This window comes from Salvelinus namaycush, chromosome 25 (assembly GCF_016432855.1).
Source record: "Salvelinus namaycush isolate Seneca chromosome 25, SaNama_1.0, whole genome shotgun sequence".
NCBI classification, from domain to species: domain Eukaryota; kingdom Metazoa; phylum Chordata; class Actinopteri; order Salmoniformes; family Salmonidae; genus Salvelinus; species Salvelinus namaycush.
The window spans coordinates 6,147,090-6,163,052 of NC_052331.1; the positions used below are offsets into that span (position 1 = coordinate 6,147,090).

The following is a 15,963-nucleotide window of genomic DNA, read 5'->3' on the forward strand; positions in this document are numbered from 1 at the left end:
AGAGTTATTCTTAAACTAAATCTATATTCATTTATTAATAAGGGAGCAGGTCAATACAACGCACACATATAAAGTGAATTGAGTGCTCTACAATAATGATGGCTGGTCGATGAATCACCCCCAGATGATTCGTTGAAAGCCACGAGTCAAAAGTACAAAGGTCTTTCAACTTACATGATGAACAACAGATGTATAGAACGGGTCACAAGTTTAGGATTTGTATGAGAGATATTTATAATTCTCAGCAGACAGTATCTGCTGTAAAAACAGTACTCTTTGTGTAGAGATCAGGGCCTGGCCCTGGGGTCATCTCTCCCTGGTACCATATAGAACAGAAACATTAACTCATGCTCTGGAATGCGGTCTCTTTAGGTTTTATAACCCAAAAGACATTGTAAATCTCCTGTCAGTGTGATATCCCAGAGGCCCATCCTCAGTAGAACACAGACACAATAGTTCGAAGAACCCTCTATTCTGTTGCATAAAACAACCATTTGATGCAATAAAAGTATTATAAAATAATCTTGCAGTTTTGCTCTCACAGTGTCCACTGAAAGTTGACTAGTAACAACAACTGGGAGATAAAAGACACCCACCATGAGACCCACTAAATCTGCCCAAGAAGAGGCAAACAAAAGAAAAACCCACAACAAACTTAAAAAAGGGAAGCAAATAAAAACGATAGCGCAACTAAAGGTGTTGACTCTCCACATCTATCAACACAACTGGAGCACTGGGCCAGACACTCTTCAATAGAACCTGGACCAGCTCAGGTGAAACACCTTTCCACTAACGAGATGGACAAGCCAGCACAGGTGTAACACATACTGACTAACGAGGTGACACCAATCACCCTACGTGCTAACAAGCTATACGTGCTAACGAGCTATACGTGCTAAAGTCCAACCTCAAAATATAAATGGAAAAACCAAAGACTGTAACACCTTCCCCCTTAAGAGAATGCTTAACAGAAAACAACTTCAATTTCACATTATAATCAACTACAATGCTTCACCTTCATCAATATAAACATGGTGACTACTGGCTGTGAACAATTAAAAACAAGAAAAATATATATTTTTTTCCCCCACTAGATTCTAGAACTCTCGTCTTAACTCACTTGTGATATATTGAAAACCTAAACATAAAATGTGCTATATACACAAACATCTGCCACAATAATCATGTTACTTGTATTTTTTAAACAAGCACCTTATAAACTGCACAAGCACCAGCAACGCTGTTGTTTTGACAAGTAGCAATAAATCACTGATATTGATTAGGTTGTACGTGCTGTTAAAACTGACACAACTAAAAAAACACATGGAAATGGGAGATATCTTTTACCTCACTGGTTAGAGGACAGTCAGCTACATTTTGGAGTGATGCATTTAAATGTAGGGGCCGCTAAAGAAAGAAATGCAACACTTATTTGTCATCTCTCATTGATATCATGTTGAAATCATTTGTGCGAGAGGAGGGAGGTGAAGTTCCACATCCTGTTAAAACTAACAGCTCAAAAACCACACGGAATCTGGGAATAATGTAAACATCACTGGTTAGAGGACAATTTGTAGAAAACAGCTAGCTACAATTTGAAGTGTTGCATTTTGATTCCAGTGGGTCACCAACATGTTAAGTGTAACACAACACAACTTTCAATTCAGAGCCTGGATTTTCCCCCTGAGGCTAATATCCATATCATGTTGAAATCAATTGATAAAGGGGCAAACATTTAGGCTTCTACATTGTGACATTATTAAAACACTCCTACAATGTTAAAACATTCTACATTGTGACATTAATTAATTGATATCATGAAACAACTCTTTCATGTACGTACTTTCTGATATTTGATCTGAGATCTTTTATCAGATTATCTCTGGTCACAGCTAAGAGATTTCTCTCCTGTGTGTGTTCTCTGGTGTTGTACCAGGCTGTTTGACTGAGTAAAACTCTTCACACATCAATTAGAGCTATACGATTTCTATTCTGTGTGTGTTCTCTGGTGTACAGTCAGCTGCCCAGATGTAGCAAAACTCTTCACACATTGATTACAGCTATAAGGTTTCTCTCCTGTGTGTGTTCTCTGGTGTACTGTCAGACCCGTAGATGAAACAAAACTCTTTCCACATTGATTACAGCTATAAGGTTTCTCTCCTGTGTGTGTTCTCTGGTGTACTGTCAGATCACCAGATTGAACAAAACTCTTCCCACATTGATCACAGCTAAAAGGTTTCTCTCCTGTGTGTGTTCTCTGGTGTATCTTCAGATGGCTAGATTGAACAAAACTCTTCCCACATTGATCACAGCTATATGGTTTCTCTCCTGTGTGTGTTCTCTGGTGTGATATCAGGTTGCTTAGCTGAGTAAAACTCTTCCCACATTGAGTACAGCTGAAAGGTTTCTCTCCTGTGTGTATTCTCTGGTGTAGAGTCAGATTGCTGGACCTAGCAAAAATCTTTCCACATTCATCACAGCTATATGGTTTCTCTCCTGTGTGTGATCTCTGGTGTGATATCAGGCTGTTTAGCTGAGTAAAACTCTTCCCACATTGAGTACAGCTAAAAGGTTTCTCACCTGTGTGTGTTCTCTGGTGTGATATCAGGCTGCTTAGCTGGGTAAAACTCTTCCCACATTGAGTACAGCTAAAAGGTTTCTCTCCTGTGTGTATTCTCTGGTGTAGAGTCAGATTGCTAGATCTAGTAAAAATCTTCCCACATTCATCACAGCTATATAGTTTCTCTCCTGTGTGTATTCTCTGGTGTACAGTCAGAAGGCAAGATAAAACAAAACTCTTCCCACATTGATCACAGCTAAAAGGTTTCTCTCCTGTGTGTATTCTCTGGTGTCGAGTAAGATTGCTAGATCTAGTAAAAATCTTCCCACATTCATCACAGTTATATGGTTTCTCTCCTGTGTGTGTTCTCTGGTGGGATGTCAGGCTGCTTAGCTGAGTAAAACTCTTCCCACATTGATCACAGCTATACGGCTTCTCTCCTGTGTGTGTTCTCTTGTGTAGAGTCAGATTTCTAGATGTAGTAAAAATCTTCCCACATTCATCACAGCTGTAAGGTTTCTCTCCTGTGTGTATTCTCTGGTGTGATATCAGGCTGGTTGAATGACTAAAACTCTTCCCACATTGAGTACAGCTATAAGGTTTCTCTCCTGTGTGTGTTCTCTGGTGTATCTTCAGATGGCTATATTGAACAAAACTCTTCCCACATTGAGTACAGCCGTAAGGTTTCTCTCCTGTGTGGATTCTCTGGTGAATTTTAATGCCTGATGAGGTGAATCTCTTCCCACAGTCAGAGCAGCAGTGAGTTCTCTTCCCTGTGGATATCTGCTGGTGTTTCTTGATGTGTTCTGATCTGGAGAGACTCTTCTCTGCCTCGTCAGCATCATGAGGTTGTTGAGCCTCCCCAGAGGATCCACGGTAGTCCCGTCTCTCTCCTGTGTGAACAACAAAGTCAGACAGATGGTTAAAGGCCCACAACAGCAGAATCCACTGTAAAAGGTGATGCCAACAGCGTAGCCATGATGTTGTACAACAATTGACATCTGATGAATGTTACAATTATTTGACAATTGTCTTAAAATGAGCAACAATATTCAAATTTAGTATTGTTTTCACATTAGTAGTAAAATCGATGATGGTAGGCTAGAAATAATTTAAAGTTGTTGAAACCCTAAGCAATGTGCCATACGACTTTTGGTCTCCAATATAGGACAATTTCTGTGTTTGCTAAAATTGCGGCACATTGTCAAAGCACACACAATTTGAAACTCCTCCCTGCTAATGAGGAAACCGCTAGTTATGGATGTAGTATATCTGGTAATGAGGAAACCACTAGTTATGGATGTAGTATATCTGGTAATGAGCAAACCACTAGTTATGGATGTAGTATATCTGGTAATGAGGAAACCGCTAGTTATGGATATAGTATATCTAGTTGTAGAAACTCCTCCCTGCTAATGAGGAAACCACTAGTTATGGATGTAGTATATCTGGTAATGAGGAACCCACTAGTTATGGATGTAGTATATCTGGTAATGAGGACACCGCTAGTTATGGATGTAGTATATGTGGTAATGAGGAAACCGCTAGTTATGGATGTAGTATATCTAGTTGTAGTAACTCCTCCCTGCTAATGAGGAAACCGCTAGTTATGGATGTAGTATATCTAGTTGTAGAAACTCCTCCCTGCTAATGAGGAAACCACTAGTTATGGATGTAGTATATCTGCCTGGAGCAGAAATGGTGAGCGAAGAATTTCGTTTTTCACAATGTATTCTGAATATTACAGCGCAAGATCAGGAGTGCTACTCAAGGAAACTCACATTAAGCTCTGTCGCTATTTACTAATTCACCACCGTGGGAGAAAACTCAGGGGAGTTCTTATAGGCTGACAGCAAAAATAGCCTCCATTTACAGGTTGCTTATGAGTGTATTTCACACTACCTTTAGATTAAAATTGTAAGGCTCGTTTGAATCTCCAACTTAACTTTGTGTTATTGTCACAAATCAACTGCTTTATACTTAAACACTTCAACCAGTAAAATGCTCTTTGGCTTTGCCATCGCCCTGACAATGAGGGTTTGTACACTAAGTGTTTAACAAATTGGCCCATAACTTCACCTAACAACAACATAGACCTACTGTAGAACCCATAACATCACCGAACAACAACATAGACATAGGATTATATATAATTTAATATTTCGGGTGAAACATGGAAACTAAAATGTATTTGTCATGACATTCAATAACCTGATCACCAGATAATTTTGTGAATGTTGATGGAATTTATATGAATGACTAGAATAATCCACTCTGAACCTTGAAGCCATATAATCGTATGAGTATGAAATTGATTAGAATTATGTATGACCATAGTCTGTACAATATGTCTATAAACCTTATTTGAATAACAGACAGTCTGAGCAAGATTCAGTGCCGACCTTGGCTGGGGCCACAGAGTACTTCCCAGTCTCCCTATCTTGAGGGAGGAGGGGGAGTAAGTCTCACAGAATCCCCTAATCTTTGTCGGCTGGGTAGCAGGACATTGTGTGCTAAGACTGGTGAGAAAGTGTGTGTGCATGGTTGTGTTAGTGTTAGTGTGAATGTGTGAATGTGTGTGCGTGAGAAGCCAGTATAAAATGAATTGTTTTGTACAATAGAGCAGTGCGCTCTCGTAAATACATTTTCTAACTATTGTAGCTGGGCCTCCGTCTGATTCATTTCAACCAGTTTCCTACAAATTCTGTGTTTCGGGCTGAGTAGTTCATTGAATTGGGTTTATGAACATTGAGAACATAATTCTCGTGACAGTGAATAATCCCACTAGGCTACTCTGTAATGGGTTGTCATTCTAAATGTCCTGAATAAAGGAAAATAGCTCTGTGTGTTGTACAACAGCCTATCCATCAAGGAACAGTTCTCTACACAATATGAGCTAAGTATCTCTGTGTCCAAACAGACTAACGAGACCCTACTGTAAATCAAGCAGACAATAACACACTATAAACATCAATTTGTTAGGGATGTTGGATCCAACATGGAGCATGGCATAACTGTCTTTACCAGAGTAATGAATGAAGAAGCACTTTGGTTGTTGTTGCATGTCGTGATGTTTGTCATTTGACTGTCATTCAGAAAATGATTTCCTGGATCAACTGATGATAGTTGAACATGTGACTAACAAAACAGCTACAGTATTAAGTATTATGTGTAATTATTGAAGAACCGCGTAAATGAGAGTATCCATTTGGGTGTTGTCAATAAAGTTAAGGTGACTCTCGGTTAGAACCATTGGATTTTGCAGACTGAAATTATTTAGTATTTCTGTGCCCATGAAAACTGTTTTCCCAGCGTAACATAAGGAGACACTAAATGATACATAGTTCGAGTGCATTTCAGAATACAAAAAAACTGTCTGACAGCAAGATCCAGTATTTAAGTTGAAGTTCATCATATGACAAGCGTTGACAAGCATATGACAAACGTTATGACTATAACTACTGCTCACTGAAAGAGGGAAACTAGGTACAACATACTATTAAATCCACATGTTATGACTATAACTACTGTTCCCTGAAGGAGGGAAACTAGGTACAACTTACTACTAAATCCGTGCCTCACTGGAAGCCCTACCTTCCACAGGTGATGAGCGTGAGGCTCGGATTTATTCCTTCAATTTAATACCGCTCTTCACCGACCCAGGAAAGGGGCGGGGACAAACAGGTGTTGTACCTTGTTTCCCTCCTTCAGGGAAGAGTAATTATAGTCATAAAGTTACACTCCCTTTCAGTTGGTCAACTTCGGTACAACATACTATGGGGAAATACAATCATTCCCCATGCCGACCCAAACGGATACTAAAGGAAACGGCCCGTGGCAGACCACCCAGACCTGACCCTGCAAGATGCGTCAGTTTTGTCAATTTATTAATTGTCTTTTGTTTGAAACACTCCTGTCAATGTTGAGTAAGGACGCACACCTGATTACGCATATAGAAGTAGGATTAGTCTACCTGTTCTGCGCGCAAATGTAGGCCTATGAATGTGCCCATTTGGGGATGTCTGATAGTATTTCTGATTGTCTTAACGCACCACCACTAATGAGTTGTGGAGCTTCTCAAAGTAATTTTTTATTCACCTAAAACAGCAAGTAAACAAAGTCTAATCAAAATAATTGCGAATGACAATAGTTCCTCAAAGTATTTTCATAAAATATTTCCAGCTCTCCCCCTTTCGATAACCCCTCGGCATAAAAAGGAAAAATGTAATGTTCTGATCCAGTGGAAATGTCATAAAAAACCTGATTACTTCTTATCCTTTGCACAAATAGCCAACAGCTGTGTCTGTCCCGAACTCACTGGCCGGGAAACTGCGGGCCCAGAATATTTTATACAATATTGCAAGCTTGCTATCTCGAGTTTTGGGCCGACCCAGTTGATAGTTGATACAATGTTTCAAGTTCGTTGTAGACAGGCCATGTGCAGCAAATGTGATTTATAGGATATTTTCTACCTGCAGGCTGCAATGTTTTTATTTGTTGGCTTTATGTAGGCTATTTTTACATAGTTGGCAATGGCAACAGAAGTTACTTTTATATTTGTATTTTTTTCTTTTAGATTTAGATAGAATGTAGATTAATCACAGACAATGATTTTGAGATACTATTATAAATTAAATGAAACTGTTCCACGAAATTGTGCATATGAAAATCCTAACTGGCACGCAGATTGGTAGAAATGGTTAGATAACTTGGCACTCCAAATGGAGGTTGCAGACCGCTGGTGTAGCCCATTACCGGAAACTTCAGGAGCATAACGGCATAATTGTTCTCCTTTTGGTTAGGTTATCTTGATCTCTGGCTCCCTCGAGTCATTTGTGTGTCTTAATTATTTGATCAAACAGCGTGCTTAAAGCATCAGACCAGTTCAGTACATATAGTTGATTTGATTAAAACACATGGGTTGTGTCTATATATGGAAAAATACACATAACATTTCAACCAATCGATTGGTAGAAAGAACAGACGACTCTTGGTTGACCAATATTTATTTTAGTTGGGGACAGCACTATAACATGATTATGGGGCTCCTGAGTGGTGCAGCGGACTAAGACACTGCATCTCAGTGCTTAAGGTGTCACTACCAGACACCCTGGTTCGAGTCCAGGCTGTGTCACAACCGGCCGTAATTGGGAGTTAAATAAAGGTAACGTTTTTAAAATGAAATAAAACAGTTCATTCAGGAAGTTCAGACCCCCTCCACATTTTGTTACGTTACAGCTTTATTTTTAAATGGATTTAAACAAATAGATTAATGAGGATTCTACACACAATAATGAAAAAGTGAAAACAGGTAAAAAACAGAAATAACTTATTTACATAAGTATTCAGACCCTTTGCTATGAGACTCGAAATGGCTTTCAGGTGCATCCTGTTTCCATTAAATGTCCTTGAGATGCATCTACAACTTGTTCGGAGTCCACTTGTGGTAAATTCAATTGATTGGACATGATTTGGAAGGCACACATTTGTATATATAAGGTCCCAGAGTTGACAGTGCATGTCAGAGAAAAAAACAAGCAATGAGGTCGAAGGAATTGTCTGTATTGCTCCAAGACAGGATTGTGTCGAGGCACAGATCTGGAGAAGGGTACCAACAAAAAAAATGCTGCAGCATTGAATGTCCCCAAGAACACAGTGGTCTCCATCATTCTTAAATGTAATACTCTTCCTAGAGTTGGTCACCCGGCCAAATTGAGCGATAAGGGCCTTGGTCAGGGAGGTGACCAAAAACCTGATGGTCACTCTGACAGAGCTCCAGAGTTCCTCTGTGGAGATGGGAGAACCTTCCAGAAGGACAACCATCGCTGCAGCACTCCACCAATCAGACCTTTATAGTAGAGTGGCCAGACGGAAACCACTCCTCAGTAAAAGGCACATGACAGCCTGCTTGGAGTTTGACAAAAGGCAAACTGGCTTGATAAAACAAAGATAGAACTCTTCGGCCTGAATGCCAAGCATCACGTCTGGAGGAAAACTGGCACCATCTCTACGGTGAAGCATGGTGGTGGCGGCATCATGCAGTGGGGATGTTTTTCAGCAGCAGGGACTGGGAGACTAGTCAGGATCGAGGGAAATATTAACGGAGCAAAGTGCAGAGAGATCCTTGTTGAAAGACCTGCTCCAGAGCACTCAGGACCTCAGACTGGGGGCAAAGGTTCACCGTCCAACAGGACAACGACCCTAAGCACACAGCCAAGACAAAGCAGGAGTGGCTTCGGGATAAGTCTCAATGTTCTTGAGTGACATAGCCAGAGCCCGGGCTTGAGCCCGATCTAACATCTCTGGAGAGACCTGAAATAGGTGTGCGGTGATGTTCCCCATCCAACTTGACAGAGCTAGAGAGGATCTGCAGAGAAGGATGGGAGAAACTCCCCTAATGCAGGTGTGCCAAATAAATTAGCAAAATGAAAGGGGGAAAAAAATTATCAATTTTAGAGTAAGGCTTTAACGTAACAAAATGTGGAAAAAGTCAAGGGGTCTGAATAGTTTCAGAATGCACTGTATACAGCAACACCTCCCCCATAACCTTTCCTGTCTTTTCTGTAGATGTTATATCCCTGTATTGCTACTGCTGTATCAAAGGAATTATCTCAGTGAGTTTCAGAGATGAACAATACAGTGCAGCCAAGTAAACAAAAACGTTTTCAAAGAAAAACTATTCCAGAAAATGTCAAAGCGTATATAACGCCCGTCCAAGAGACTGTCGACCAATCGAGTTCACATTGTCATGCTGTGACAAGCAGTTCCTAAGCAAATTCTCACGAAAATCCCTTCTTAAAGTCAGGGTATGAGTCGAGAAACATGCCTATTTTCCTATGTACGTAATATCATGATTGCAAAGCCATACGATATTACAGAGAACAAGTTAATTATCTCACATCTTTGAAAATATTTGTAATGTTGTTCTTCTTGTTCACAGAGGGTAATTCATGCCAATGTTCTTTTCCTTAAGCTGTTAATACGAATCGAAAGGAGTTTCCAATATCATCATTTCTTAAAGTATTTCTGTTGATAGCAATTGAGTGATACACAAGCTAGGTCTATTTGAAACATTGCCATCCCATTGCAGCATTTACCAGCCACCAGGTTCAGAAGCTTTAAAACCACATAAAAAATATTTAAAACCCAATTCTATTTTTGCCCAAAGTTAAGATATAAATTATTCAAACTGAACATAATTCATGCTGGTTATTTTTGTATGCTATTTTAATTTTGGAGTCAAAGATAGTTTTGGAATAGTTTTCATTTTTCAGGTTTGTTGTTTTATTTCAGTTTACTAAATAGTTTTCCCCTAATTACTTTTTCTATAATAAGCATGGAGGTTTCCCCTATCAACCAGTCATAGGTACTGGCGACAAAGCACCTCGTAACCTAGCTGGGAATGGGACAGATGGAACCCTTCTGTGGTAACAGACAGGGGCGATTTGTAATCAAATCTAATTCCCAGGAACGGGGTTCATATGAACCACAGAGACTGTGTGTGGGGTAATAACATGGCCGTGTCCAACCCTGCTTGTTCCCTCGACTCCGCTACCAACCACCAATCTCCAACAGGGCCCTTAACCTGTATCACTAGACACCTCATAGTGAGCTACAGGTAGGAATCAGCAATGAATCCCAATAATGAGACACCTCTGGCCTGTGGCCTGCTGGAGGTCATTTTGCAGGGCTCTGGCAGTGCCCCTCCTTGCACAAAGGCGGAGGTAGCGGTCCTGCTGCTGGGTTGTTGCCCTCCTACGGCCTCCACCATGTCTCCTGATGTACTGGCCTGTCTCCTGGTAGCGCCTCCATGCTCTGGACACTACGCTGACAGACACAGCAAACCTTCTTGCCACAGCTCGCATTGATGTGCCATCCTGGATGAGCTGCACTACCTGAGCCACTTGTGTGGGTTGTAGACTCCGTCTCATGCTACCACTAGAGCGAGAGCACCGCCAGCATTCAAAAGTGACCAAAACATCAGCCAGGAAGCATAGGAACTGAGAAGTGGTCACCACCTGCAGAATCACTCCTTTATTGGGGGTGTCTTGCTAATTGCCTATAATTTCCACCTTTTGTCTATTCCATTTGCACAACAGCATGTGAAATTTATTGTCAATCAGTGTTGCTTCCTAAGTGGACAGTTTGATTTCACAGAAGTGTGATTGACTTGGAGTTACATTGTGTTGTTTAAGTGTTCCCTTTATTTTTTTGAGCAGTGTATTTTGATGTGATATGAAAGTACAGCAATTTATGTTTCTAGAAACGTATCGCAATTGAGAATCGATTCACATTTAGATGTAATATTTGACTATTTTACCTGCCAGAGCCAGTCTACCTCTGAAAATAACATACAGTCCATGGACCTTGAGGAGTAACGGGGGCAGCAATCAGAAGTAGAAAAAATAACAAAGCGTACTGCCTGTTTCGGTAAAAAGCTGAGGGATGGGGATGGAGAAATGCAACCATCCATGATATCAACATTATAGTTTTAACCATGTTTTGAGTATATACAGTGTTGTTTATATTTACTGACAAACATTGGAGTAAAAAAAAACTTATATTTTGGGTTCTGATGGGGTACAACAGTTGAACTAAGCTCATGAGGCATTTCTAAGTGATTTCTACAAGAAACAATGGGTACATTTCATTAATGTATTAGTCCCAAAATGGATGTAACAACCGCTGATTGCCCCTTTAAGACTACATATTGGGCTAATCTAATAGGAGATATTGAGGACTACAGTTTTTCAGGCATTGTTATTGGATGCATTTGATCAAGTGTTAACGTTTTGTTGATGGTCCACTCTTGATGTTCTACACGTTACAGTGTAGCTTCAGCCATTCCTACAGAACAACATTAAAGTGTAGAACCCCTTTACTGCATATTGGTTCAACGACTGCAGAGACGGTACTTACTGGTGTTAAACAGATCTCCAACCTCCTCTTCTTCCTCCTTCTCCTCTTTCAATGTGACAGTCATCTCACCCACCTCCTCTTTCACTCCAAAAACGGCATCCCCCTCTTCTTTTACTGTAACATCCTCCTCCTCTTTCACTCTGAACGTGTCTTCCTCTTCTTTCACTGAAACGTCTTTCTCTTCTTCATTCACGGTAACATCCTCACCCTCTACTTGTTTTTGCACTGTAACATCCTCCTCTTCCTCCTCCTCTTTCACGAAAGCTTCTATCTCCGTCCAGCAGACCCCCTCTTCTTTAGCAGGAGGAGAGTAACTTAGTGAACTCATGGTCGGTGATGTTCGCTAGCTAGCATTAGCGACTAGCCTAGTTCTAAGCTAACTTAGCAAACCAGCTAGCTGACAAACAACGTAAATATATAATTAAATGGGCCAACAAGTACATTTAACAGAAGTGTGTTTAATACACATCGACTAATATACACCAAAACAGTGTAAAGAGCGTGAATGTTGTAGCTATGTTTGCTAGAAAGCTACCGAGGTGTCTGACTAGCTGTTGTTGTTGAAGGAGCGTCCCGTTCACTAGATTACACGTCACACTGGCAACATCGCCTGAACCTAAAATACGCACATCGCCATCTGCTGATTGGAGTGGGCAACGCAGTTGAGGAACCAAAAGTTAATTTTTCATTTATTTCATAAAAGTTCAATATTATATTAAGTCATTCAAAGAGAAGCATGTGTTGATTCATTCATTTTTAATGAGTGAGAATTTAAAACAAACTTTACACTCACTACACATTTGCATTGAACCATACTTCTGACATGGATAATTTTGATCCCAGAGGCATATCTTTTATCATAGCCAAAATGTGGTTTATGAAATTCTTCCAATCTTTCATGACTTTGTCAATCAACTTGTTCTTAATAAATCTAAATCATGGTTTAGCGTTTCTGTATCAATATGGTTGTTTAACAAATTCAAATCCTTTGGACTCATTTTGACCCCAGCCAAAAGCACCTTTGATAAATAGGACGTTTATTTCAAATCAAAATCAAATAACATTTTATTGGTCACATACACGTGTTCAGCAGATGTTATTGCAGGTTTAGCAAAATGCTTGTGGTTCTAGCTCCGACAGTGCAGTAATATCTAAAGTAATATCTAACAATTTCACAACATATACCCAATACACACAAATCTAAGTATTTGAATCTAGGTTTCTCTGTAGACATGATCCATTCCACCAGAGGGAGGAGGGGCACCTGTATCAGTGGTTTTGACCTGATAGACACCTGCAGACACACAGTATAGTGCCTCTCAAGTACTCTCCTAAGATTGGACTTTTCTATATCACATGACTGTGTACAAAACTGCCAGAGGTAGAAAACTCTGCCCATGGTATACAGTGCATTCATTAAGCATTCAGACCCCTTCACTTTTTCCACATTTTGTTACGTTACAGCCTTATTCTAAAATTGAATAATGTTTCCCCCTCATCAATCTACACACAATACCCCATAATGACAAACCAAAAACAGTTATTTTTTAAAACATTTTTGCAAATGTATTTACTTAAGTATTCAGACCCTTTGTTATGAGACTTGAAATTGATCTCAGAAGCATCCTGTTTCCATTGATCTTCCTTGAGATGTTTCTACAACTTGATTGGAGCCCACCTGTGGTAAATTCAATTGATTGGACATGATTTGGAAAGGCACACACCTGTCTATATAAGGTCACACAGTTGACAATGCATGTCAGAGCATAAACCAAGCCCCGAGGTCAAAGGAATTGTCCATAGAGCTCTGAGACAGGATTGTGTCGAGGCACAGATCTGGGGAAAGGTTCCAAAAAATGTCTGCAGAATTGAAGGTCCCCAAGAACACAGTGGCCTCCATCATTCTTAAATGGAAGAAGTTTGGAACCACCAAGACTCTTCCTAGAGCTGGCTGCCTATCCAAACTGAGAAATCGGGGGAGAAGGGCCTTGGTCAGGGAGGTGAACAAGAACCCGATGTTCACTCTGACAGAGCTCTAGAGCTCCTCTGTGGAGATGGGAGAACCTTCCAGAAGGACAATCATCTCTGCAGTACTCCACCAATCAGGCCTTAATGTAACAATGATTAAATTGTCAAAAAATGTATTTCAATGGACAATTCTGTGAACTGTTTTGTGAAAGGTGTCGGCTAGAGATGACATGCAGGACCTTGCAGGGATTTATAGTCTTGCATGTCGTCTACTTTGATGCTAATTAGCATTTTAGAATCCGAGAGTAAAGAGACACAAATATATTGATACAAGTATTTGTATTTATTATGGATCACCATTAGTTCCTGCCAAGGCAGCAGCTACTCTTCCTGGGGTTTATTATGGATCCCCATTAGTTCCTGCCAAGGCAGCAGCTACTCTTCCTGGGGTTTATTATGGATCCTCATTAGTTCCTATCAAGGCAGCAGCTACTCTTCCTGGGGTTTATTAAGGATCCCCATTAGATCCTGCCAAGGCAGCAGCTACTCTTCCTGGGGTTTATTATAGATCCCCATTGGTTCCTGCCAAGGCAGCAGCTACTCTTCCTGGGGTTTATTATGGATCCCCATTAGTTCCTGCCAAGGCAGCAGCTACTCTTCCTGGGGTTTATTATGGATCCCCATTGGTTCCTGCCAAGGCAGCAGCTGCTCTTCCTGGGGTTTATTATGGATCCCCATTGGTTCCTGCCAAGGCAGCAGCTACTCTTCCTGGGGTTTATTATGGATCCCCATTAGTTCCTGCCAAGGCAGCAGCTACTCTTCCTGGGGTTTATTATGGATCCCCATTGGTTCCTGCCAAGGCAGCAGCTACTCTTCCTGGGGTTTATTATGGATCCCCATTAGTTCCTGCCAAGGCAGCAGCTACTCTTCCTGGGGTTTATTATGGATCCCCATTGGTTCCTGCCAAGGTAGCAGCTGCTCTTCCTGGGGTTTATTATGGATCCCCATTAGTTCCTGCCAAGGCAGCAGCTACTCTTCCTGGGGTTTATTATGGATCCCCATTAGTTCCTGCCAAGGCAGCAGCTACTCTTCCTGGGGTTTATTATGGATCCCCATTGGTTCCTGCCAAGGCAGCAGCTACTCTTTCTGGGGTTTATTATGGATCCCCATTAGTTCCTGCCAATGGAGCAGCTACTCTTCCTGGGGTCCAGCAAAAATAAAGGCAGTTATACCATTTTAAAAACATTACAATGTCATCTTCTTTTTACATGGCATTGTAGATTTTAGCGGTATACAGGATGTATTTTGGATGTTTTCAGTGTGTTTTTAACCCTTTCAGACAATGGATTAATCGCACAGACTAGGTTTATACACAATGCTGGCTGAGGAACGAGTAAAACATGACATATTATTTCCTAACCATTCACAATGCTGGCTGAGGTACGAGTAAAACATGACATATTATGTCCTAACCATTCACAATGCTGGCTGAGGTACAAGTAAAACATGACATATTATTTCCTAATTGTTAAAAAATCCCCGCTCCTTTATCAACTAGTCTCCCACTGTTTAACCAGAATAACATGAGTTGTGTCCTTCAAACTGTTAGACTGTTAGTCCATAATCATATTCAGCTACTTAGATGTCATGTATTGTCATGTTATGTTCTCTATAATGAAACATCTCCAAGTGAAATAAAGTTGATAAGATACTCTTAATAGACATTAAATAAAAAATGGTTGTTCAGAAATCATTAATTATCATGTTGCTCTCATGAAATGAACAAAATATTTCACAATCATTACCACTGCTGATATTCACATAGAATAATTACAAGGATCATATTTCTCAGTTGCATTGACCTGCAGACATCAGACACCACCTCTCCCTTATGCACATGTGACTGAAAAGTAACCAATCACAAAAATCTCATTGTCCTATGCTATTGGTTACAGTAAGACATGGGCCTATGCTATTGGTTGCATTAAGACATGGACCTATGCTATTGGTAGGTCTTATTTGATCAAATAAGTTACTTCTCTACAAAATGTTGTTCAGATCAATAACTTTCAGCCAGTAGGTCCAGCCTCTTTCTTTCCACTCTAAAAGTAGAGGGATGGAAAAGTGTTTTACCAGTGAACAGAGCTAGTAAAGGGAACCAATGAGGCCTGATAAAAACACATTTATTGTTTCAGCCAAAACATCAGAGCTAGAAATCATCCATTTTCTTGGTATTTATTATGGATCCCCATTAGCTGGGCTCCTGTATTTATTATGGTTCCCCATTAGCTGGACTCCTGTATTTATTATGGATCCCCATTAGCTGGGCTCCTGTATTTATTATGGATCCCCATTAGCTGGGCTCCTGTATTTATTATGGATTCCCCATTAGCTGGGCTCCTGTATTTATTATGGATCCCCATTAGCTGGGCTCCTGTATTTATTATGGATCCCCATTAGCTGGGCTCCTGTATTTATTATGGATCCCCATTAGCTGGGCTCCTGTATTTATTATG

General features: G+C 40.4%; 1 protein-coding gene across 1 annotated transcript; it reads right to left on the minus strand.

The window, feature by feature from the left end:
* Window positions 1–1,730: 1,730 nt before the first annotated feature.
* Window positions 1,731–3,325, minus strand: LOC120020153 (zinc finger protein 271-like; the record flags this gene model as incomplete). Its single annotated transcript, XM_038963626.1, has 1 exon — window positions 1,731–3,325. A coding segment is annotated over one exon (1,338 nt), but the record flags the coding sequence as incomplete, so codon positions are not given.
* Between the last annotated feature and the right edge of the window lie 12,638 nt (window positions 3,326–15,963).